Raw genomic sequence first — 22932 nt, 5'->3', positions numbered from 1 at the left:
AAGAAGGTGAAGAGATTAGCCAAAGAACACATATGCATAGCCCATGGACACAGACAATAGTGTGGTGAGGGTCAGAGGGAGGATGGGTGGGAGCTGGGTGGAGGTGGGTAAAGGGGGCAGAAATGGAGGACATCTGTAATAGTACCAACATAAATAAATAAATAGCCCTAGCTGGTTTGTTCAGTGGTTAGAGAGTCAGCTGGTGGACTGAAGCGTCACTGGTTCGATTCCAGTCAAGAGCACGTAGAATCTCAGCTGCAGGCTCCATCCCTAGCCCCAACTGGTTGGGGCACGGGCAGGAGGTAACCAATCAATGTTTCTCTTTCTCTGTCTCTCCCCTCCCTTCCACTCTCTTTAAAAATCAATGGAAAAGAAAATATCCTCAGGTGAGAACAAAAAAATAAATAAAAACAAACTAACTTCTCTTATCTATCATATAATTTCAAGTTTAAAACAAAATAAATAAATAAAATGGGAGGAATGTTCTACTTTAAAAGAAATTAAAGAAACCTAATATCCAAATGATAAAGTTTGGGGAAACTTAAATATGACCTCAATAATATAATTTTAATTAGTTATTCAGAGGAGTGCCCTTATTTTTAGGAGTTGCCTGTGTAAGTAGTTAGGGAATGAAATGTTATGTCTGTAACTAAGTATAAAACGGTTGAGAGGAATATCTCTATATCTTTATCTATCTATCTAGAGGTAGAGGAGGGAAAGAGAAAAGCCAATGATTGCAATTGTTGAATCTAGGTTAAGGGTGTACTGGTGCTTATGGCACTATTCTTTCAATTTTTCTGTGGATTTGAAAACTTTCCCCAAGAGTTGGGGGACGGGGACCATAGAACTAAGCAATATTGACTGTGTCTTCAGTTTTTTCCATTAATCTATTTGCTATTTGTTCATTTTGTCTGGGCCACCAATTGCTTATAGATAAATGGTAGTAAACACCATTTAAAGAAATACGTAGCCCAGCCGGTGTGGCTCAGTGGTTGAGTGTTGTCCTATGAACCAGGAGATCATGGTTCGATCAGGGCACATGCCCAGGTTGTGGGCTCACTCCCGGTGGGGGCATGCAGGAGGCAGCCAATCAATGATTCTTTCATCACTAATGTTTCTCTCTCTCTCTCCCTCTTCCTTTTTCTCTGAAATCACTAAAAATGTTTTAAAAATATTTAAAGTTGAGTCAAATACCTTAATTTTTCTTATAAATCAATCCAAGATTATCGTTCTTTGATCTTAGCAGAATGCCTCATGACAGTCTCCCTGAAAAGTGGTTTGAGAAGCTGAGTAAACTCTTCTAAATAATAATGGTCTTTTGCTTCTACTCTCAGTCCCTGACTTTGACAGCAGCCAGGGCCCTGCCTTGTTCTAAGCTAAGCAGACCATGGGAACTTGGCTCCCCAAAGTGATCTTTTCCCACTCTCTGCTTTTGGAAAAAGAAGTAACCCTCAAACCACACCAGAGGGAACCAGGAGCACAAGTGGCTTGTGTCCTTTGCTGTAACAAGAACTGGATGCCCGGTTGCTTTATCAAAACACCCCCACTGAGAGCCACAGTGACAATAGGTCCTTACCTGCCTTAACAGCTAGCACTCCTCTGGGGATTATACAGTTCAAGAGCAAACCAGTTTTAACCCATTCTCGCTCTCAGAACGAAGCCTCAAAAACTCCATGCGGGCAGGCTGGCACTTTACCTACCACCCTTCGTGTAAGCCCTGCAGGTCTGTGTCTCTTTGTACCTACTCAGCTGCCCCTCCCCCCATGCAGCCTTTGATACTCTTTTTCCATCTTCCCCCGAAGGAAAATGATTAAAATCCCAAGACTCAATATTATCACTTTATTCAGGAGATAATCAAATACAATACAGGGCCAACACTGAAAAAATAGCTGTACATAAATTTATATAAATCGGCTGCATTGTCCAGCAGAGACTCAGTCGTTGTAAACAAGGAGGGTGCCTAAATGACGGCAGTGTTTCGAGCAAGTGCCCCCCCGCCTCACTCCCTGAGTGAAGACGGTCCCAGGTGGAGGTGGTCCTTCGGCAGGAAGTGTCCCCTCACTCCCTGAGCGAAGACGGTCCCAGTTGGAGGTGGTCCTTGGCAGGAAGAGGAAGCAGTGCCAGTGCACAAGCCGTGCCTCCTGGCCCGCCAACGGTCAGCGGTAGGCTTTGTTGAACTCCTGGAGTGCCCAACGCCTGTCCTCAGTTGTCTGCTTGAGTTGGGTGTACTCTTTTACCAGCTTGTCAAACTCCTCCCCAAGGACCTCATAGGTGTTTAGGACCTGTCGGGATTTCTCCATGTCCTGTTTTTGTAGCCGAATGGCCCCCTCCAAACGGTCCCTAGAAGCCCGGGCACAGAAGATACAATATAAGAATCTGGCTCCTCAGAAAGTAGACAAGAATGAGGACATGTTAAAATGAATGAGTTTAGAGAGTATGGGAACCAGCATTGTTCCCTGCAGCAAGAGGACTTCTGCTGAATAGCTGTACCAAGCTCTTAGGAGTTCTCACCTAATGAGACGATGAACTTCTACTTTCTCAGCCGTGTAAGTGTCAGACAAAATCTTTAGCTCTTCCATCCTGACAGAGGAAAGAAAGAAATGTGAAGCTGAGGATCTCTGACAGCAGCAGAGTTAGGAATGGGACACAGCACCTGCCATGGTCAAAGGTGTGGGCTAAGCAGTAACGGGATAAACAAGGTCACTCTGAATCCTAAGCAATTTATCTCAGTCAAGCCCCTATTTCAGAAAGCTTTCAAATAAAATAATCAAGAATGTTGAAAGCTTTGGGGTAATCTGAAGGCTAATACTGCTGTGTGACATTTACTGGATCCCACAAGGTGCTAGGCATGTTAGAGAGAAGAGAGATGAGGGCAGGGGTTATAGGGGGTGGTGTATCCCTTAGATCCATAGGGCTCATAGCTCACCTCAGCTTAAGGATCATGGCACTACACTTGATCTCCAGGTACTGGGCATTGATGCGGTCCAGCTCAGACTGAGTCTTCAGCCGGTGCTCCTGAAGCAATCTGTGCAGTAAGGCGAGGCAGCGGAGAAGCACCTGAGTCCCCAGGAGGCAGGAGGAAGCGATGGTAGAAAAGAAGGCAGGTCAGAAATCCTTGGCTTCCCCAAAGTGCCCCTGGGGTCCGAGTAAAAGAGAGGAGGCTACCCCCCTGCTCCAGCAAACCTGGGAGTAGATGGCTCTCTTCTTCTCCAGCAGCACCACCTGCTCCTTCTGCTGGCTCTTGGCATCCTGGCACTGCTGCTTCTCACTCACCAGGATCTCTGCCAGTTTCCATACCTTTGCTGCCTTCAGGGTTTCATGATCTGAATCTGGGCAAAAAGTCAGAGGACTGAACAGTAAAACCCTAATTGCTACGGACCTTTTAAGGCCATTTTTCAGTGCCCCTATCCTACATCTAGCCCTAGGAATTCTGTCTTTACACAGGTTTTCTTCTGATGTCCTGTTAAAAATGGCCCAGTTCTCATAATTGTCTTCACTCTTTAATTCCAGATTTGGCCCTTAATTCTTTTTTTTAAATATATTTCTTTATTGATTTCAGACAGGAAGGGAGGAGAGATAGAAACATCAATGATGAGAGATAATCATTGACCGGCTGCCTCTTGCACACCCCCTACTGGGGATCAAGCCCGCAACCCAGGCATGTGCCCTTGGCCAGAATCGAACCCGGGACCCTTCAGTCCGCAGGCCGACGCTCTATCCACTGAGCCAAGCTGGCTAGGGCTGGCCCTTAATTCTTAAATCATAGAAATAAAGACAAGGGGAACACCTATTAGCCTGAACTTTCCTCTGTATTCTATGCTGATTCTCCTGAGAACTAACTCATTCTTCCCTGCAGCAAGAGGACCTCTGCTGAATAAAAGGTCCAGCTGGCACAGCTCAGTGGTTGAACGTCGACTTATGAACCAGGAGGTCACGGTTTGATTTCCAGTCAGGGCACATGCCCTGGTTTGAGGCCTTGATCCCACTGGAGGCGTATAAGAGGCAGCCAATCAATGAGTCTCTCATCATCAATGTTTCTATGTTTCTCTCCCTTCCACTCTGAAATCAATAAAAAAAAAAAAACATTAAAAAAAAAGAGTTCTCACAAAATTCCTTGCTTTTATTCTACCAGCAAGGAAACAAACATCTCCAATGTCTCCAATGCTTCCCAGCTTCTATTCCAAATCCAAATTCAAATATATTGTTCTCAAAAGAGTAACCCAGGAGTCCTGAGGACCGGCTGTGACCAGAACAGAGCCAGCACTCACCGGAATTAGGATCATGGTAGCAAAGCAGAGTGAAACATTTCTTCTTGAGTTGCTCCTCCACTTCCAGTGGGAGCCGAGCTCTCATCCACACAAAATCCTACAATCACAGAAACACAGAGAGATGCAAACAGACTGTGAGAACTAGGAAGATCCAGCCAATGAATACATGATGACAACAATCTCAATGATAACCAAAGGAAATGCATTAAGAGACATCAGGGAACCTTGGCCAGTGTGGCTCAGTTGGTTGGAGCGTCCTCCAGTGATGGGTTCCATTCCCAGTCAGGGCCCACACCCAGAGATTGAGGTTTCAATCTCTGGTTGGGGTGAAACCAATCGATGTTTCTCTCTCTCTCCCTTCTTCTAAATATGTTTAAAAAAACAACCCCCACAAAAAACTTATGTGGCTCAGTAAGTTGGGCGTCACCTTGTACACCAGGAGTTTGCCTATTCAATTCCCGGTTGGGGCACATGTCCGGGTTGAGGGCTCCATCCCTGATCGGGGGTATGGCATGCAGGAAGCAGCCAATCGATGTTTCCCTCTCACATCGATGTTTCTCTCTCTCTCCCTTCCTCTATCTGAAAAAAAAATCAATAAAAAAATCTTTAAAAAGACAGCAGAGAGATTCATTTAAAAAATGTAATGCTTTTAATAGGGATGTGCAAAAAAACAACAAAAACAACTATCAGGAGATAAACACAACACAGGGCTGACACTGAAACATAGCTGTACATGCGGAGCACTGTTTATAACAGCAAATGCCTGAACAGGGAGATTCATTTTCAGCCCAGAATCATCTGACTGTCCAGATCCCACACTGATGAAGAAGAGTGGGGAGGTACGGGCACTGGAAACACCTTTCTGGAAAGCAGTTTGGCAATATGTTCTATGTGTGTATCCTTTGACCCAATGACCCCACTTTGAGCAGTAATACTTGGGAAATAATCATATAAGGGCAAAGACACATATGAATTAGCATGTTCATCAGTGTGGTTTCTAACAGCAAAAATGTGGAAACAACTTTAAATTAATATCCATCAATAAGGTTAAACAAATTATGTTTCATCCATACAATGGAATCCTGTCAGTTATTTAAGCCAATGATGTAATAAGAATAATGAGCACTAACTATGTTCCTGGACACTGTGCTAAGAGTGCTTTAGGAAGTATCATCTTATTTGCATCTATTTGTTGACTTGAAAAGAAGTCCAAAATATATTAAGTGAAAATATATTATATTCTCTGTGCAAGCATGGAGGGTATAATACTATGTCAAGTTGTATTATTTATTTCTAGATATAGTATTTCAGCTATTACTTTCTTCTGTGTAATGTATTTCTTATCTATTTACGTTTGACCACCAGGAACGTGTACATTTTAAAAACAATAAAGCTTAACCAAACGATGTTCAAATACACAGGAGAAATTACGCCAATATTTGCCCGTTCCCAACCTCTGCGGGCGGCATGAGCTCCAGCAGGTCGGCTTTCTCCAGTCCGAGCAGCGGAGGCGTCGCCCTCTCCTGGCTGGGGCCTAAGAGCTGCGTTAGCTGAGTCACAAGTAGCTGCTGTTCAAGGGTCTCATGAAACTGAGAAGAATAAAAACAACAGGAGGTTACTATAGAGCTTCTTTCACTCCACCTCCTCCATCCTCATGAACCAGTTCTTCACACATTTCAAAGTCCTCAAATATGTCATCCTCTTCAGGTAACTTCCCAGCTGTCAGTGCCTTCTCCTGTCAATCTTTCTTTTCAAAACCCTGACAAAACACCCACCTCTTCCCCTCAGAACTACAGTCCATTTCTCTAGCCATTACATGAAGCTCCTACTTCCCTCGGATCATATAATCAGATGAAGCCATCGGTGGCCTGCTCATTCCTATGGTAACCAACCTCTACTTCATCTCTCCTGCCCCACCTTTTTGTCCTCAGAAGTTAAATTTGTGTCTTGTATCTTCACATAGTAGTCCACAAGCAGCTCTCGGATGACTCTTTGTAAAATCTCAGACCTCAGCCATGTTGTCTTATGCAGTCGAACCTCCTTCCATGCCTAGAAAATTTTAAAAATCCCAGTTAGGAACCTCTCTCTCATAAGATTTTTCCTTCCTCTAACATCCCTTCAAATAGGGCTCTTACCTGAGCCTGTTCCTTTGCCAGGGAGAGGCTTAAGCCACTCTCGTCCACGTGTTGTGAGAGGCTCAGCAGCAGTTTGCTGAAGTGTGGATTCTGTAACAGGTCCTCTTCACTCAGGTTACAAGGAGGAAGCTGTCTGCTGCACACTTTAATGCGATGTCCCCCATTGGGACAAAAAGCAAAGAAGGTATGAACTCTTAATTTATATAATTGAACATAACTCTTAACATAACTCTTAAAAAACAACAACAACCACCCAGGTTTTTGGTAGGAAAGTTTCCTAATTCTAGTAAGATTTAAAAATCCACAAATAGCCCTACCGGGTTTGGCTCAGTGGATAGAGTGTCAGACTGCGGCCCAAAGGGTCCTGGGTTAGATTCCAGTCAAGGGCATGTACCTTGGTTGCAGGCTCCTCCCCAGCCCAGGCCCTGGTCCGGGTTAGTGCAGAAGACAACCAATCGATGTGTTTCTCTCACATCGATGTTTCTCTCTCTCTTCCACTCTCCCTAAAAATCAATGGAAAAATATCCTTGGGTGAGGAATAACAAAACAAAACAATCCACAAATACCTTGGCCGGTGTGGCTCAACTGACTGAGCATAGTCCCATGCATTAATAGGTCACCGGTTTGACTCTGATCAGGGTACATACCCAGATTACAGGCTGGATCCCCTGTAGGGGATGTGCAGGAGGCAGCCAATCAATGTTTCTATCTCTCTCTCACTCTTCCTTCCTCTCTCTCTAAAATCAATAAAAACATTTTATGAACAAGAATTCGGGAATGAGTCTCTAATAAAAGTAAGATCTTAGAAAATGGAAATACAGTTGAAAAGCATGAGATAAATCAATAAGGGACCCTTTAGTAGGAATCACCCCAGTACCCCAAATGGCTCATTCATACAGAATAACTAGAGTTCTTGAGGAAGGGGGGAAAAATGCATGTAAAGTTCCAACTTTGGATATGATCTCTAGTCGCATAAGCAACTGAAAGTATACTTTTCTTAAGAGTAAATTTAAAAAATTTAACTAACCAAATTCTCCCTATTGTAAATAGGGTTGAGTAACCCATGGATGCACAACAGCACATGCATGAGAAAAAGTGCAAGAAAATGGGAACCTGTCATAATTCCATATGTTCAAGGGGCTTTCTTTTTTTAAAAAAATATATTTTTACTGATTTCAGAGAGGAAGGGAGAAGGAGAGAGAGACAGAAACATCAATGATGAGAGAATCATCGACTGGCTGCCTCCTGTACGCCCCCTACTGGGGATTAAGCCCGCTACCCAGGCATGTGCCCTTAACTGGAATCGAACCCGGAACCCTTCAGTCCGCAGGCCGATGCTCTATCCACTGAGCCAAATCAGCCAGGGCAAGGGGCTTTCTTTCCATTTCTTTTCTGAAGTGCTTTCTGCTGGAGGCTTCTGTTTTCTCCCACTTACCAAATACTAACATTTTCATTCTCTGGACCATCATACTCAAAGTCCTTTACCATCATACTCAAAGTCCTTTACCATCATACTCAATGTCCTTTTACAGGATAAGAAATCTCTCTCCCTTCCCCCCCAAGGCAGAATGATCAATATGGAAATGGTCAAATATAGAAGATTCAAGTCTTTGAAGAATTCAAGATATAGAAAGGACTTGAGATATGGAAAGAATTCAAGATATTGGAAGAATCTGAGATTTTGGAGACAAAATATTAAAAAATTTAAGATATAGGTAGAAAAAAAAAGATATAGCTAGAAAGGAAGCATTTAAGGAATTTACTGGCCACCCTTATCTTCTGGATATGGTTGCTCACACAGCATGGGAGCATTTTGAATTTTTAGTCTACTGCACAAGCAGACACTGATCAGGAGTCAGTGTAATCTGTTCTCCAATAAGACAGTGTTGAAGAATCGTCATGCATCCTAATTTCCTTAGAAACATAAGCTTCTATGAGAGAAACCATACTGGTGAACATTATAAGTCCTTTTTATAATAGAAGGTAAGAACCTGGATAAAACCTCTCTGGACAAGTCATAAAACTCTTGCAAATGGCTATTCTTACCTTGTTGGAGTATTTCCATCCCTTCTCCAGGTGAACAGAAATCCCCAGACGCCATCTGATATTCTTATCTTTTGAATCCATCCAGAGAAAACAAAAAGATGAGTTGGCTGGATGCTCCAGAGAAAACTACCTTGGGTTCAAATTTCTATTGTTTACAAGCTGGGGAGGGACCTCAGGGAAGCCTCTTAACAAGGAGGGACTATATCACACATCCAAGGTCCCAAGGTCTTATACAAGTTTTATAGACAAACAGACTTATCATCAGCAAAACATTTTGCATTCTAAACACATAAATGTTTTCACTTGTTATAAGCTGTCTAAGAGGGAGCCTCCTTAAGAAAGAAAACTTTCCAATTCACTAGGCCAGTGATGGCGAACCTATGACACGCGTGTCAGCACTGAAACGCGTAGCCATTTCTGATGACACGCGGCCGCATGCCGAGGATGAAACATTTGCTGCTCCTGAGGATGAAACATTTGCGACTAGAGTCTTGGAGTTAGTTTTTTCCTCAAAGTGACACACTACCCGAGTTATGCTCAGTTTTTGGGCGAAGTTTGACACACCAAGCTCAAAAGGTTGCCCATCACTGGTCTAGGCTAAGCAGGAGGATGTCCCCTCTCTTTACAATTATTTCTTTTTTATTTTATTGATTTAAAAAAATATATTTTATTGATTTTTTTACAGAGAAGAAGGGAGAAGGATAGAGAGTTAGAAACATTGATGAGAGAGAAACATCGATCAGCTGCCTCCTGCACACCTCCTACTGGGTATGTGCCCGCAACCAAGGTACATGCCCTTGACCGGAATCGAAACTGGGACCCTTTAGTCCGCAGGCCGACGCTCTATCCACTGAGCCAAACCGGTTAGGGCTTCACAATTATTTCTAAGTTAAAACTGAGCTGCTGCTTCTCAGTTACGAGTGAACTGGGGGAAAGGGAAAAAAAAAAAAAAAAGAAATCAAAGTCTACTTTTTCCCCTTCGAATCACTCAGCTATTAAATTCCACAATAGTTTCTTGCACTTCTTTAACTTGTCCTTTCATCTAAGATGTGTTGGTAGTTTTTTTGTTTTGTTTTTATCATTAATTCCAGAAACACCCTTCAGGAGTAACAAACCATTCCACACTTGAACAACAACCGGTTTTCACATAACAGCAGTAGTAAAGGGCACCTTGAGGAAAGAGCATAAGAAGACACACAGGGCCCAGCCAGATGGCTCACTGGTTGAGCATCCATCTAGGAACCAGGAAGTCACCGTTGCATTCACGGTCAGGGCACAGGCCTGGGTTGCAGGCTCAGCCCCCAGTGTGCAGCATGCAGGAGGCAGCTGATCAGTGCTTCTCTCTGATTACTGATGTTTCTATCTCTCTCTCTCCCTCTCCCTTTCTCTCTGAAATCAATAAAAATAAAAAAAAATTTTAAAAAGGAGAAGACAGACAGGGAGGTCAGTGCCAAAAGACTAATGCAAAGGTGTGGTTAATGCAGCTGAGGCCAGAACACAGAGTACACTGAAAAGAATGACATCAATACAAATCGGCTGTGATGGGCTCTGTTGGGCCTCTGGAGACAAAACACTTCCCTTGACATTATTTTCCATTTTGCTGCTTCAACCTCTCCTCTAAGGTATCCAACTCCAAAGGACAGCTGTGCCTCCCCAAGCAGAACAGACACAGGAGGTTATTATGATTTAACATTTCATGTTCACAGAACGTTTGGTTTACTCCCTCGTCTGATGAGTAGTAACATCAAAGTAATTGCTCATTTGTTTGGTAACACGGTCTGGAGGGGGACGCGGCTGAGGAGTCAGGATGCTAGGACTTAATTTGCAGCTCAGCCATTGTTCTGTGCGAACTTAAGGGAGATGGTTTTTTGTGCCCAACTTCTTCCCACCTGCAACACGGAGATAACAGTCCCTGCCTTGGAGAGACCTGAAGAATTAATAGCACAATCTTACTTGTCAACAAAGCCACTATTTAGGGAAGCTCAGTGTTTTCGCAATTATCTCTGACCGAGGCCTGCAAATAAAAGTTACGCAGACACATTTCACTCGCCACGATGAGGACCACCCTAAATTTCAAAAAAGTCCTCTGTTCTGGCCTCCGCGGGGGAACTGCCTACTTGGGGGGGGTTTAGAGCGCTTTTCTTTCCCCTTTTTAAATGTCAGGGGGCGTGAACCGCGGCGGCAATCGAGCTGGACTCTCCACCCTCTGCACTCAGACGTGTTAAAACGCTGCGACGGGGACCCAAGCATTGGCATGTTCTGACTCAGGCGTCTTTTAAATTCTTAGAGCTGTCTTTACACGCTGCGCTGAACGTTAAATTGATTTTACAGGTATTTTCACAAGATGTGACCCTTACAGGGCCCGAGATGAATCAAAATGCGGAGCGCGTCCTCCGGCGCCTACTTCCCTTCCGCCCGGGCAGCCACGGCTCCCCAAGGGCGAGGCGGCCTCGGCCCGGGACTGGCCGGGGGGGCCCCCCCCGGGAGCTCCTCCTCCCCGCCCGCCGCCCGCCGCCCGCCGCCGCCGCCCCTAAAGCAAACCTGCGCCCCAAGGGCGGCCGGAGCTCCCCGGGCGGTGCGGAGCGAGCTGGGGACACCGGGCCCCGCCCGCGTCCGGGCTCAGGAACTTGCCCCTCGGCGGGCGCAGGGGCGGGCGGCGCGGGGCTCCGGAGGCCGAGGGGGCGGGGCCACGCTCCTGGCGGGAACGGCAGGCCCCGCCCCGCGCCGGGCGCCCCGCGTCCACGCCCCCGGCCGCAGAGCCCGGGTTTGGAGCCCGCGGGGGAAAGGGCGCCCTTTTCCCTGGGCGCCTGCCCCACGTTGCGGGCAGACGTTGATAAAATGGTAGTGGTTGCCAACTTTTACTGAGGGCCGTCAGCGAGCCGGGCGCCGTGCCGAGCTTTGTACTTGCCCCGCTTCCCTCATTTAGTTCTTACCGGAAGTCACCGTCACACCCATTGTCCTGCCGGGACAACTAAGGCGCAAGGAGGTTAAGGGACTTGTTCGGGGTCACGCTGGCAGAGTGGAACCGCTCCCCACCAAAGAGCCTCCTCACTGGGCTTGTCTTTGTTTTTTGTTTTTGTTTTTTTGTCTTGTTGTTTGATTATGTTTTTATTGTGTGTATGTTTCTAAGAGAAAGGAGGGAGAGGGAGGAAGAAACATCAATGTGAGAGAAAAACGTGGATAGGTTGCCTCCTCTGCCAGCCGCGACCTGGGCATCTAATCGGCAACCTGGACATGTGCTCTGACCTGGAATCCAACCTGCACCCTCTCCGTGCACAAGGTGACCCCCACTGAGCCACACCCGACAGGACCCTGTCATCTTTTATCCCCCCCCCCCCCCCCCCCATCTCTCTCTCAACTATATGGACATTGATTGTTTGCTTAACAAGAAGTCTGGAGCTGGGAGTCCCAAGGCTTCTCAACCCATCCCAGGAAGGAAGGAAGGAAGGAAGGAAGGAAGGAAGGAAGGGAGGAAGGAAGGGAGGGAGGGAGGGAGGGAGGGAGGGAGGGAGGGAGGGAGGGAGGGAGGGAAAAGCTGTCTTCCTATAACAGTTTGGGAAGAAATTCTTTCCCAGAAGCACCCACCAGACTTTCCCATGTGTTTCATTGGCCAGACTAGGATGCTTTCCACTTGCCCCCCAGATCCAGATCCTGCTCTTCAGCCTTCTATGTATCAGGTTAGGACTGCCGCTAAGGACTTGGGGGTTCCCATATTCCCTGACTGGTTTCAGCCAATGGGGAATCCCAGCAGGAGGCTGGAGGGAGAGAAGGCAATGATGGGAGGAGGGGGACAATTCTCCTGACTTCCTCCATGGGCTTGACCTCAAGTTGGCTATGGACTTTGACCAAAGGTTATTGTTCTTCTTAAGTCCCCCCCCCACCCCCGCTCTTTGTCTTAAACCCCATCACTGTCTTCTTTTCAAAGTTGAGTGAAATCTGTTATAGGTAAATTATTTCAAAAATAATATTTTATACTAAGTAAATTGCACCAGGGTTATCAAATCTCTTGCATCAGAGGAGAAACTGGTAGTATGGCTGGTAGGGAAGGAATCGCAGGCTAAGTGTGCTGGGTGGTAGTTTAACCTTTTATTTTATTATTTTATTTTTTTAAGGCATTGTTTTATTTATTTTTAAATATATATATATTTTATTGATTTTTTTACAGAGAGGAAGGGAGAGGGATAGAGTTAGAAACATTGATGAGAGAGAAACATCGATCAGCTGCCTCCTGCACACCCCCTACTGGGGATGTGCCCGCAACCAAGGTACATGCCCTTGACCGGAATCGAACCTGGGACCTTTCAGTCTGCAGCCCGACGCTCTATCCACTGAGCCAAACCGGCTAGGGCTAACCTTTTCTTTTAGTACCAACTAGGGAATCATTCTAGCAATACATAGGAGAATAGTGTGATCCAGGGCAGAAATCTTAGATCCCTGGTCATCTTGTCAGCTGCCACCCTTCATGCTTAATATTAAAGTGCTGTTGTTTTCTAAAGCTTTTAAAAATTATTTATGCTTCCTCAGCTCTGTAGTGCAGCATCATTCAACATCAGGCATAATGCCCCTAACAAATGGCACTTGGAAAAAATAGCAGGCATGTTTTGGTGACTCAGAGCTGATCAGGAATCTACTGAAATTTCATGTCTTATATTTGTCAAGTTTTCTAATATGGTACCACAAAGCTTTGGCTAAGGAGCGCTAAGTATTTGGGGCATGAGATGGTGAGGGGTACAATGGCCGGTCTTCAGGTCGGAGGGCAGAGTGGAGAGCCCTGGGAAACCTTGAATAGGATCAAACCTTCATATGCAATCATCTGTTCCGTCTCTGTCTCTGACAAACTGGGTGACCTTGGGCTCCAGTTTCCTGATGTGTCAAGTGGAGGAAATAACATATTTTTTTAGCTTCTCCAATCTCCCAGTGTTGATGTAATGATCAAATGAGATAATGGCTGAGAAAGTACTTTGGAAAGACTATCAAAGTGAGATGATTTAAAACTGACATATATTCAGCACTTACTAAGTGCCTTGGGAGAGACACAAAGAATAATATATGACCCAGTCCCAGACCTGAAGACATTCAGAATGTAGTTGAGAAGATAAGACATGCACATGGAAAGCAAATAATATAAAGCAGCAAAGGTGTCAAAAGAGCTGTTGAGATTACACGTTCTAGAGAAGCTCAAATAAAGTACATTTTTCCCCTGCAGGAATGAATGGGAAAGGCTATGAAATAAATTTTTATTTTACCTGGGCCTGAAAGGAGAGAAAATGCGGATCGTTTACAATGGAGGCAACATCCCAGCAAGTGGAGGTAGAGCTAAGGAGTTCAAGCTGTATTCTGGGTCCAAGAGGAGACTGGACCAGTGAAGTGCTGGATTTCACAGGCCAGCTCCACATAAGACTAGAAAGTTGAGTGGATAGACTACCCTGGTAGTTAAAACTGAAGCAAAATACTGAAAAAGGATCTTATAATCAGACACCATCTGATGTCCATGAGCAAGAAAGTTGCAAGAGGCCATAGAATTCATTCTCTTTCTTCCTATTCCTACTGCCCTCCTTCGTGTGTGTGTGTGTGTGTGTGTGTTTAACACAGATTTATTGACATAGTTTGGCATGCAAGTGTACAGTTTATTATGTTCTGACATAACTATACATCTGTGAGACCATCACCACAATCCAGCCAGTGAACATACGCACCATCCCTTCAGTCCCTAAGTGTTTGCTCTGCCCCATTGCCATTCCTCTCTGGCACTTCCCAGCCACCAATCTGCTTTCTGTTACTATAGATTTGTTTCTATTTTCTGGAATTTTATATAAATGGAATAAAAAAGGTACTCTTGCCCTAGCCAATTTGGCTCAGTGGATAGAGCATCGTTCTGGACTGAAGGGTCCCAGTCAAGGGCACAGGCTTGATCCTGGCCATGGTCAGGGCACATGTGGGAGGCAGCCAATCGATGTGTCTCTCTTTCATATCGATGTTTCTCTCTGTCTCTCCCCCTCTCTTCCACTGTCTCTAAAAATCAATGGAAAAAATATCCTCGGGTGAGGATTAAAAAAAAAAAAACAAAACAAAAAAAGTACTCTTTTTTTTAAAAACAAAACAAAACATATTTTATTGATTTTTTACAGAGAGGAAGGGAGAGGGATAGAGAGTTAGAAACATCGATCAGCTGCCTCCTGCACACCCCCCACCGGGGACGTGCCCGCAACTAAGGTACCGAACCCGGGACCCTTCAGTCCGCAGGCTGTCACTCTATCCACTGAGCCAAACTGGTCAGGGCAAAGGTACTCTTTTTTGGCTTCTTTCACAGCATAATTAATTTTGAGCTCCATATATGTTATTACTAGTATCAATAATTCATTCTTTTTTTTTTTAGTTCATGTCTTTTTATTGCTGAGAAGTAGTATGAAATCCTCTTTAGAAACCTTAATTTGTTTGGGTTTGTATTTAAGGAGGTGCTTTCTCCAAGACCCCAGGTGCCTATCTCAGTGCTTGGCGTACGGAGACACTTATTTATTTGTTGAAACTCCCACAGAGCTAATATCTTATATAGTTTTATTTGTTCTGGGGAATGCTTGGCCTTTATAGGCCTATCTCTTCATCAGCGTTGTTCCTCTCACCTTCTGCTATGTCATATGCAAAATTACAATAATTCCCTTTTTTTTTTTTTTTTTGCTAATCCTCATGGGAGGATATTTTTTCCATTGATTTTTAGAGAGGCTGGAAAGAGGCAGGAGGGAGTGAGGGGAGAGAGAGATGTGAGAGAGACATACCGATTGGTTGCCTTCCACACGCACCCAGACCTGGGTTGGGGATCGAACCTGCAACCCAGGTACATGCCCTTGACTGGGAATCGACCCCTCATCCCTCTGGTATGCAGGCTGATGCTCTAACCACTGAGAGCAATGCTGGCCAGGGCCAATCACCTGATTCTTAAATGTTCTTTAAGGATAAAGCCAAGAACATGCTCAAGTATTCCTGAGCTAGACTCTGGTGGGGGACGGGGGCGTAGAGAGATAAATTAGGTACAATAGCTGCCCACAATCTAGCTCTACCTTCTTGAAGCGGTTGCTCTTGATCAAGCATTCAAAAACTATTCATGTGTATGTTTTTAACTTGAAAAATGTAAATGGGAATCTGAGAAAAAGTCTACTTAACCTTTCAGACTTGTTCATTCCTTCGCTGCGTTGTTTAGAATTACAGAGAAGACTGGAGGCTTGCTGTGACATTGCAGGGACTCTGCGTCCCACATTCTAGCCAAGAAACAAAATTATGCTCCAAAGATAAAGATTTCAGGTGAGTATTTAATATTTGATAAGTATTTTACTTATCAAACTAATGGAAACTTTTAAGTAGAATATGTCTCACACTGAAAATGTGGGCTTAAATACTTAAATAACCAGTTTCAAAGGTAGGATGACATTAAAATAGCCATTGGACTCTGGAACCACACTTAAAAATAATGCCATACCACTTTGAAACTATCTGAAGACAAGTAGCAGGAATATATTATGGTATTTTGGGCCCATAAACTAGTTTCAGGAATTAAAAATTTTACAGGCAGTCAAGAGATTTTAGAATTATTTTCAAGGATGTTCACTAGAAAATGAAGGTATTCAGAGCCACAACTATTGATGATTAAGCTTGAAAATTTCATGCCCATTGTAAGTACATGATTTAAGGAGAAAACAAGTGGGTAAGAAATATGTAATCAACCTATGACATCAAATGAAAATTTTAGAACAAATGTTCATAATGTGCTATTTTTGCAATTGCCTAACCCTTCTAAGGGATTTCAAACCCAGCCCCTGTGGCTGCAAGGGTTGCCTGTCTTGTTCATGGAAACTTGTTGTACAATCGGGAATCAGCCTGATTTTACTTTAAAACATTATTGTGAACTAGAATATAAACAAGGCTCCTTGGGGAATTTTAGATCTCAAAGAAAAAGCTGAGAAATTTGGCTCCAAAAATGGAACAGATTGAAACAATTTTTACCAAAGGAATATGAGACAGTAAAGGAAATTGATTCAGAAGAAGACAACTAGTATCATTTTGAAAAGCTGGCTATGAAGCACAAGGTGTGCGGTTCCTGTTATAACGATTGAGTGTGCTGCTGTCATGCTAAAACATGTACCAGGCTGATAAAAGTATTTCCCTGGCTTTTAAACTGTTGGTGACACCGTCTTATACTGAGTTACAGGTGAAAGAGATTTTCTCCTGTAAAAATTGTATCAGAACCAGTGAGAGAAACAGGCCGACCAAAGGGCATTTGGAGTTTCATGCTTGGGAAAAACACATACTGTAAATTTTGAAACCCCTCCTATGATTAAAGTGCTAGGACAAAAAAGCAAAAACCTTAAGGAAGGTAGCAATTTAGTATACTTCCTAGATTCCATTTACCAAAGAGAAATTTTGCTAAACTAATTTACAGTATGCAACCATGGTAGCTAAGTAGATGAAGTATTAAATCTGTGTTTCCCATGATTGGGTTGCTTTATTAAAAAAAAAAACAAAAAACAACCACACAGACCCAGCCCAGCCGGTAAGGCTCAGTGATTGAGTGTCGACCCATGAATCAAGATGTCTTGGTTCGATTCTTGGTCAGGGCATATGGCCGGGTTTCGGGCTCAATCCCCACTAGGGGGCATGCAGGAGGCTTTCTCTCTTATCGATGTTTCTATTTCTCCTCTCTCTCCCTACCTCTCTCTCTAAAAATTAATAAAAACATATTTAAAAACACACACACAGGCACAGGTAATTCTGAAATGGATGCTTTTCTTGGTCAGTTAATTTATTGGTACCTTCCAATGATTAATAATGAGAGGCTCTATGGATGGGAGGACATTAAGTTCATCCAAATCAAGGGTTACTGTCTCAGATGTCTGCGGGAATCAGGCAGGTAAGCAATTTGTGAAGCATACAGAAGAGGGAGTGGTAAGGAGTGTGACAAACTAGGAGAGAATAAAGGAGCAGCCATCACCTGGTTCCAACCGATTGTTGCCATGTGGGAATGGAAGACATATTTGATTATTGAAAAAAAAAAAACAGCAATCCAGCTCTTCATATACAATACCCAGATTTTTATGTGAAATTTCCTGAATGATCAATGCTGACAACCAGTTATTTTATGTGTAATAATTATTACAGATGCAATACACATGTATTGTATAAAACTAGGAAATGTAGACTAACAGCAATAAAACATTTTCACCAGAGATCACCTTAGTGCATATCCTTTCAGATCTTTTTTAATAAATATATAGACATATTATAAATAAAATATGGTTATTCTGTATATATGGCTTTGGAACTGGCATTTTGTTAATGATTTTGAACTTTTTATTTTAGTAAATTTGCACCTCATCTAATCCCATCCATACTAAAAATTTCCCAATTGACCCCAGTTACCTTTTATAGCAACTTGTTTACACCAACAGGGAATCCAGGACCATGCATTATGTTGTTATCATATACCTTAAGTATCTTTTTTTTTGTTTTGTTTTTAAATATATTTTATTGATTTTTTACAGAGAGGAAGGGAGAGGGATAGAGAGCTAGAAACATCGATGAGAGAGAAACATCAATCAGCTGCCTCCCGCACACGCCCCACTCGGGATGCGCCGCAACCAAGGTACATGCCCTTGACCGGAATCAAACCTGGGACCCTCCAGTCCGCAGGCCGACACTCTATCCACTGAGCCAAACCGGTTTTGGCATTAACTAGTAGTTTTGACTTTCATACAGCCCAGCCAGTGTGGCTCCGGGTTGAGCGTCGACCAGGAGGTCACAGTTCAATTCCCAGTCAGGGCACTTGCCTGGGCTGCGGGCTTGTTCCCCCATGTGGGGCATGCAGGAGGCAACCAATCAACGATGCTCTCATCATGGATGTTTCTATCTCTCTCTCTCTCTTCCTTCCTCTCTCTGAAATCAGTAAAAACATATTTTTTAAAAATTGTACCGACTTGCTGAAGAGAGCCAGCCAGGTGCCCTGCAGAAAGCCTCACCTTTTAGATCTGTCCAGTTGGTCCCTCCTAGTGTCCTTTAGTTTGTTTCTCTGTCCCCAGTATTTCCTGTAAACTGCAAGTTACATCTAATAATTAATTCTCTTTGGGAGCGGGGAATGGCTAGAATATGTACTAGGTTGGGTTATGCATTTGCCTCACACCAGAATCGGTCTACTGGCGAGTGTTACTAAGACCCATTCCAGAACACAAGTGATGACAGTCTGATCCCTCCAACATACATTTTTGGCCTCAAGACTGTAAACTGATAGTGTTACTTGGCACCATATGAATGTCCAGTTGTCCCCAACCATTTTACCTATGGTTTTAACATCAATTAATAATCTTTGCCAAATCAATACTTTTATTAAGTTCACCAAATGCTGTTTTTCAAATTCTATCACTCTTTCTATACTTATTAGCTGGCATTTTCCTCCCAACAAGGGTACAAATTAGTTTTATAAAAAAATAACTGCCAATAGGCCAAACTCAGTTAATTTGGGGGCAGGATCTGGTTTATGGGCCTCCACTTTCTGACCTACAGTTAAGCCAGATAAAATCTCACCCCTGTCATCTGTACCCTGGAGCATTAGGTCTTCTGTTTCTCACACTCAATCACTTTGCACTTGTCGAAATATTGCTTGTAATCCTCTCAAGGCATTTTATGTATTTTTCTCCCTGGCTAGACTGTGACCTCCTCAAAGGCAGGGACTCTCTTGCAATATATTTCCTTTGCTTCTCCTAATGTGTGTGTGTGTCTGTGTGTGTGTGTGTGTTTTAATGGTTTTTAGAGGGAGGGAGAGAGAGAGGGAGGGAGGGAGAGGAGAGGAGAGGAGAGGAGAGGAGAGGAGAGGAGAGGAGAGGAGAGGAGAGGAGAGGAGAGGAGAGGAGAGGAGAGGAGAGGAGAGGAGAGGAGAGGAGAGAGACATTGATTTGTTGTTCCACTTATTTATGCATTGATTCTTGTATGTTCCCAGACTGGGGATAGAAGATAGAACCCAGCTTGGCCTATTGGGACAACGCTCTAACTAACTGAGCTACCTAGCGAGATCCTTTCCTACTGTGCTTTAAAGTTACTTTGGCTACTGCTAATTCTAATTAACAACAAAAAAACACCAGTAAGAACCAATGCTTTCATTATTGTTCCCTGGCTTTCCCACTAAAACGTTCCCTAAATATCTATCATAATAAAGTCCTTATCACATTTACAGTTTACCTGTGCTGTGGAAATGAATACCTGTGATGGAGTGAGGGAAAGTAAGTCTTTGTTGGTCTTCAAAAGTTAGAAGTCATTTTCTAGATGTGACACTGGGTAAGCCCCATCATCGCTCAGAGTTTCTATTTTTCCATTCAGTAAAATGAGGTGACTGGGATATCTTTAAACTCACACCCAGATTGGCTCTAGGTCTCCAGGATACATGCATAAGCAGTGCCTTTTACTGTATTCCTCCTAACCCATTTCTCCCTGCTTGGAGAGCACCTTTGCTTCCTTCACAGTCAGCAGTACCCTATCCAAACTTAGGTGCGATAATACCCACAGCGGACAGAATTTTGCCTCTGATGACTCTCCTACCATCCGTCAGACTGGTCTAATCTACACATCCCAGGGAGTTTGCTTATATTTCCACGGTCAAACCTTAGTCTTTTACAACTAGAGCCAAGTGTTGATATTCCAAGGGCCCTATCCAAGCAACTGTCACAGCAGAGGCCGCGTCTTAGATCTTCTTGCTGCAAGGGAGGAGAGGATGGAGAGGGCTGAGATTGGCGGGACCCTCATCCTTGCAGTGGAACCTCACCATTAGGGTTCTGAATGACCCCAGGCCAGATCTGGGGTATGGGTCTTTCTAAAAAAAAAAATGGAATAAAGATGTTCCCCCCAATCCTTTTACTTCAGGTCTAATAGTGTCCTTATTCCCTCTGTATAGGTATAATATCAAGGACCAACCAATTGGCTTTATGTGCCTGGAATTAGCTCTTTCCCTAGAAATAAGTCAGACAGAGAAAGACAAATACCATATTTCACTTGTATGTGGAATCTTCAGAACAAAATAAACGAACAAACAAAATAGAAACAAAGTGTCCTCCTCGTTGGCTGAGGACTGTCTCCGGCCTGACTATAAATTTCCTAGTCTTGAGAGCTCCAGATGGTGAAAGGGGAAACATGTCTGAGGAGTAAGGCGGAGAGAGCAGCCCGTAACAAACAGGCCTAGCCAAAGCGAACACCCAGCGTCTCCTGCGAAAGCCTGCATGAACCCTGTCCTGTGACTCTAAAGAGACACAAAATGGATCCATAATCCTTCCATTTTCTCCCTTACCCCGCTTTAGGCTTAGTGGCTGTTGATGAAAATCAGGTGGTGAGTTGCCACAGTCTACCTGATGATGTATCCTTGGCAGCACCCTATGAACCTCACTTCCAACTGTAAATGTTAAACAGAACTATTAAGGATGAGCAGCCTCCCAGTACGTAGAAAGAAGGGAAACTCTTGCGATGCAGGGTACACTTTGGAGCCTGCCGGTAATGCAGGGTGGCTGGGCCTGCTGTTCCCTGGGCCTGTCCTCATCAAATGTTAGCACTGTTTTCCCTCAGGAAGGAGAGAGTAGCCACAGTGGCAAGAAGAGTCTTGGTGAGCAGAGACCTAGATACGAATCAGCCAGTCAGCAGCAGATGGAGCTCGAAATCAGAGTAAAGCACAAGGATCAGAATGACGGAGTAGACAAGACTCCTAAGAGTAAAGACAGAACCGAAGAGATGGATATAAAGCTGCACACACTTATCTGATTTCCCAGGCTTGGAGCACCCTGCTGAGAAAATTTCCCAGTCACAGTCTTTGTATTCACTTATCTATAATAATAAAAGCATAACGTACTAATTAGACCGGACGACCTTCTGGACAAAGCTGGGGGAAGCCCGGGTCCCGGGTGCCAGAGGGAAGCTGGTGCTGGCAGCGGGGGGGGGGGGGGGGGGGGGGGGGGGGGGAGGAAGGCCTACTCTTGCACGAATTTCGTGCACCAGGCCTCTAGTCCTCGCTAATAAAAGAGTAATATGCAAATTAACCATCACTCTGCTACATAAGCCACGCCCGCCAGCCAATCAGGGCAGGTATGCAAATTAACCCCAACCAAGATGGCTACCAGAAGGGAGGCTTGGGTTTCCCCAGCAACAGAGGAAGCCAAGCTTTCCACACACTCTGGCGGGCCCAGGCCTCCACTCAAGGATACAGAGTTTCAATTATAGAAGGTAAACAAATCCAAACAGAAATGGTGGCAGCCACGGATGGAGCAGGAGGCTTGGCTCCACTCCAGGCTACAAAGTTTCAATTGTAGAAGGTAAATAAATTCCAGATACCAGGGCCTCTGCTTGGGTCACCAGGGGCGTGGCTGGCCTGCAAACCACCACAGGCCCTTCACCCAGGCCTCTCCATGCCCCAAGGGAACCCCACCCTGATCCCGGACACCCTTCAGGGCAAACCAGCTGGTCCCCACCCGTGCACCAGGCCTCTATCCTATCTAATAAAAGAGTAATATGCAGATTAACCATCACTCCAACACACAAGATCAAGATAGCTGCTCCTATGTGGTCAAAGATCCTGCCCCCATGTGGACACAAGATGGCCACCACAAGATGGCCAGCAGGGGAGGGCATTTGGGAGGGACCAGGCCTGCAAGGGAAGGCAGTTGAGAGGGACCAGGCCTGCAAGGGAGGGCAGTTGGAGGCAATCAACCCTGCAGAGGAGGGCAGTTAGGGGTGACCAGGCCGGCAGAGGAGGGAAGTTGGGGGCAAACAGGCTGGCAGGGGAGCAGTTAGACATCAATCAGGCTGGCATGGGAGTGGTTAGGGGGTGATCAGGCTGGCAGGCAGAAGCGGTTAGGGGAAATCAGGAAGGCAGGCAGGCGAGCAGTTGGAAGCCAGCAGTCCTGGATTGTCAGAGGGATGTCCGGTGGGATCGGGCCTAAACGGGCAGTCGGACATCCCTCGAGGGGTCCCAGATTGGAGAGGGTGCAAGCTGGACTGAGGGACACCCCCCCACCCCCGTGCACGAATTTCATGCACCGGGCCTCTAGTTTAATAATAATAGTTCAGAATCCCAGTTGTAGAACAAGTAATCTAGTATCAGAACATTTATCCCTCCAAAAAAGTGCATTCCCCCACCCCTCCTCAGGCAGTCAGTGGTATGAATTTGAACTCTCTCACTCACATTCACATGGAGGTCTCTTTGCATTTCCCTGGATGGCTGGCACAGTCATCTTAGAATAACCCCTAAGTGTGAAATGTCTGTTCTCAGGAGTCATCATTTCCACTGTGAAATTCTAAGTGATAGAGAATGAAGACTAAAGATCCAAGATTAATTATCGGATTAATTTGCCTAAAACCAATTTACCTAGAGACAATTAGTCTAAAATAAATATTTATCAAATCTGCAGCATTTTCAAAAGGATCTAGCAGATTCACCCTTTCACTTTTTAATGATGCTATCTGTATAA

At 44.5% G+C, this 22932-nt stretch overlaps 1 protein-coding gene across 1 annotated transcript; it reads right to left on the bottom strand.

The window, feature by feature from the left end:
* Positions 1-1941: 1941 nt before the first annotated feature.
* On the bottom strand, positions 1942-11217 carry HAUS4 (HAUS augmin like complex subunit 4). Its single transcript, XM_079769681.1, has 10 exons — positions 10991-11217; positions 8450-8517; positions 6404-6546; positions 6186-6317; positions 5723-5857; positions 4269-4365; positions 3184-3329; positions 2927-3057; positions 2512-2580; positions 1942-2340 (listed from the first exon to the last, which is right to left on the bottom strand). The coding sequence occupies exons 2-10, from the start codon at positions 8502-8504 to the stop codon at positions 2157-2159; spliced, it is 1092 nt and encodes a 363-aa protein (XP_079625807.1). The 5' UTR covers positions 8505-8517; positions 10991-11217; the 3' UTR covers positions 1942-2156.
* Positions 11218-22932: the final 11715 nt, after the last annotated feature.

Source organism: Cnephaeus nilssonii (genome assembly GCF_951640355.1).
Source record: "Cnephaeus nilssonii genome assembly, chromosome: 4".
Lineage (NCBI taxonomy): Eukaryota > Metazoa > Chordata > Mammalia > Chiroptera > Vespertilionidae > Cnephaeus > Cnephaeus nilssonii.
Note: the sequence above shows the minus strand (reverse complement) of the source record. Positions and strands in the feature narration are given on the sequence as shown.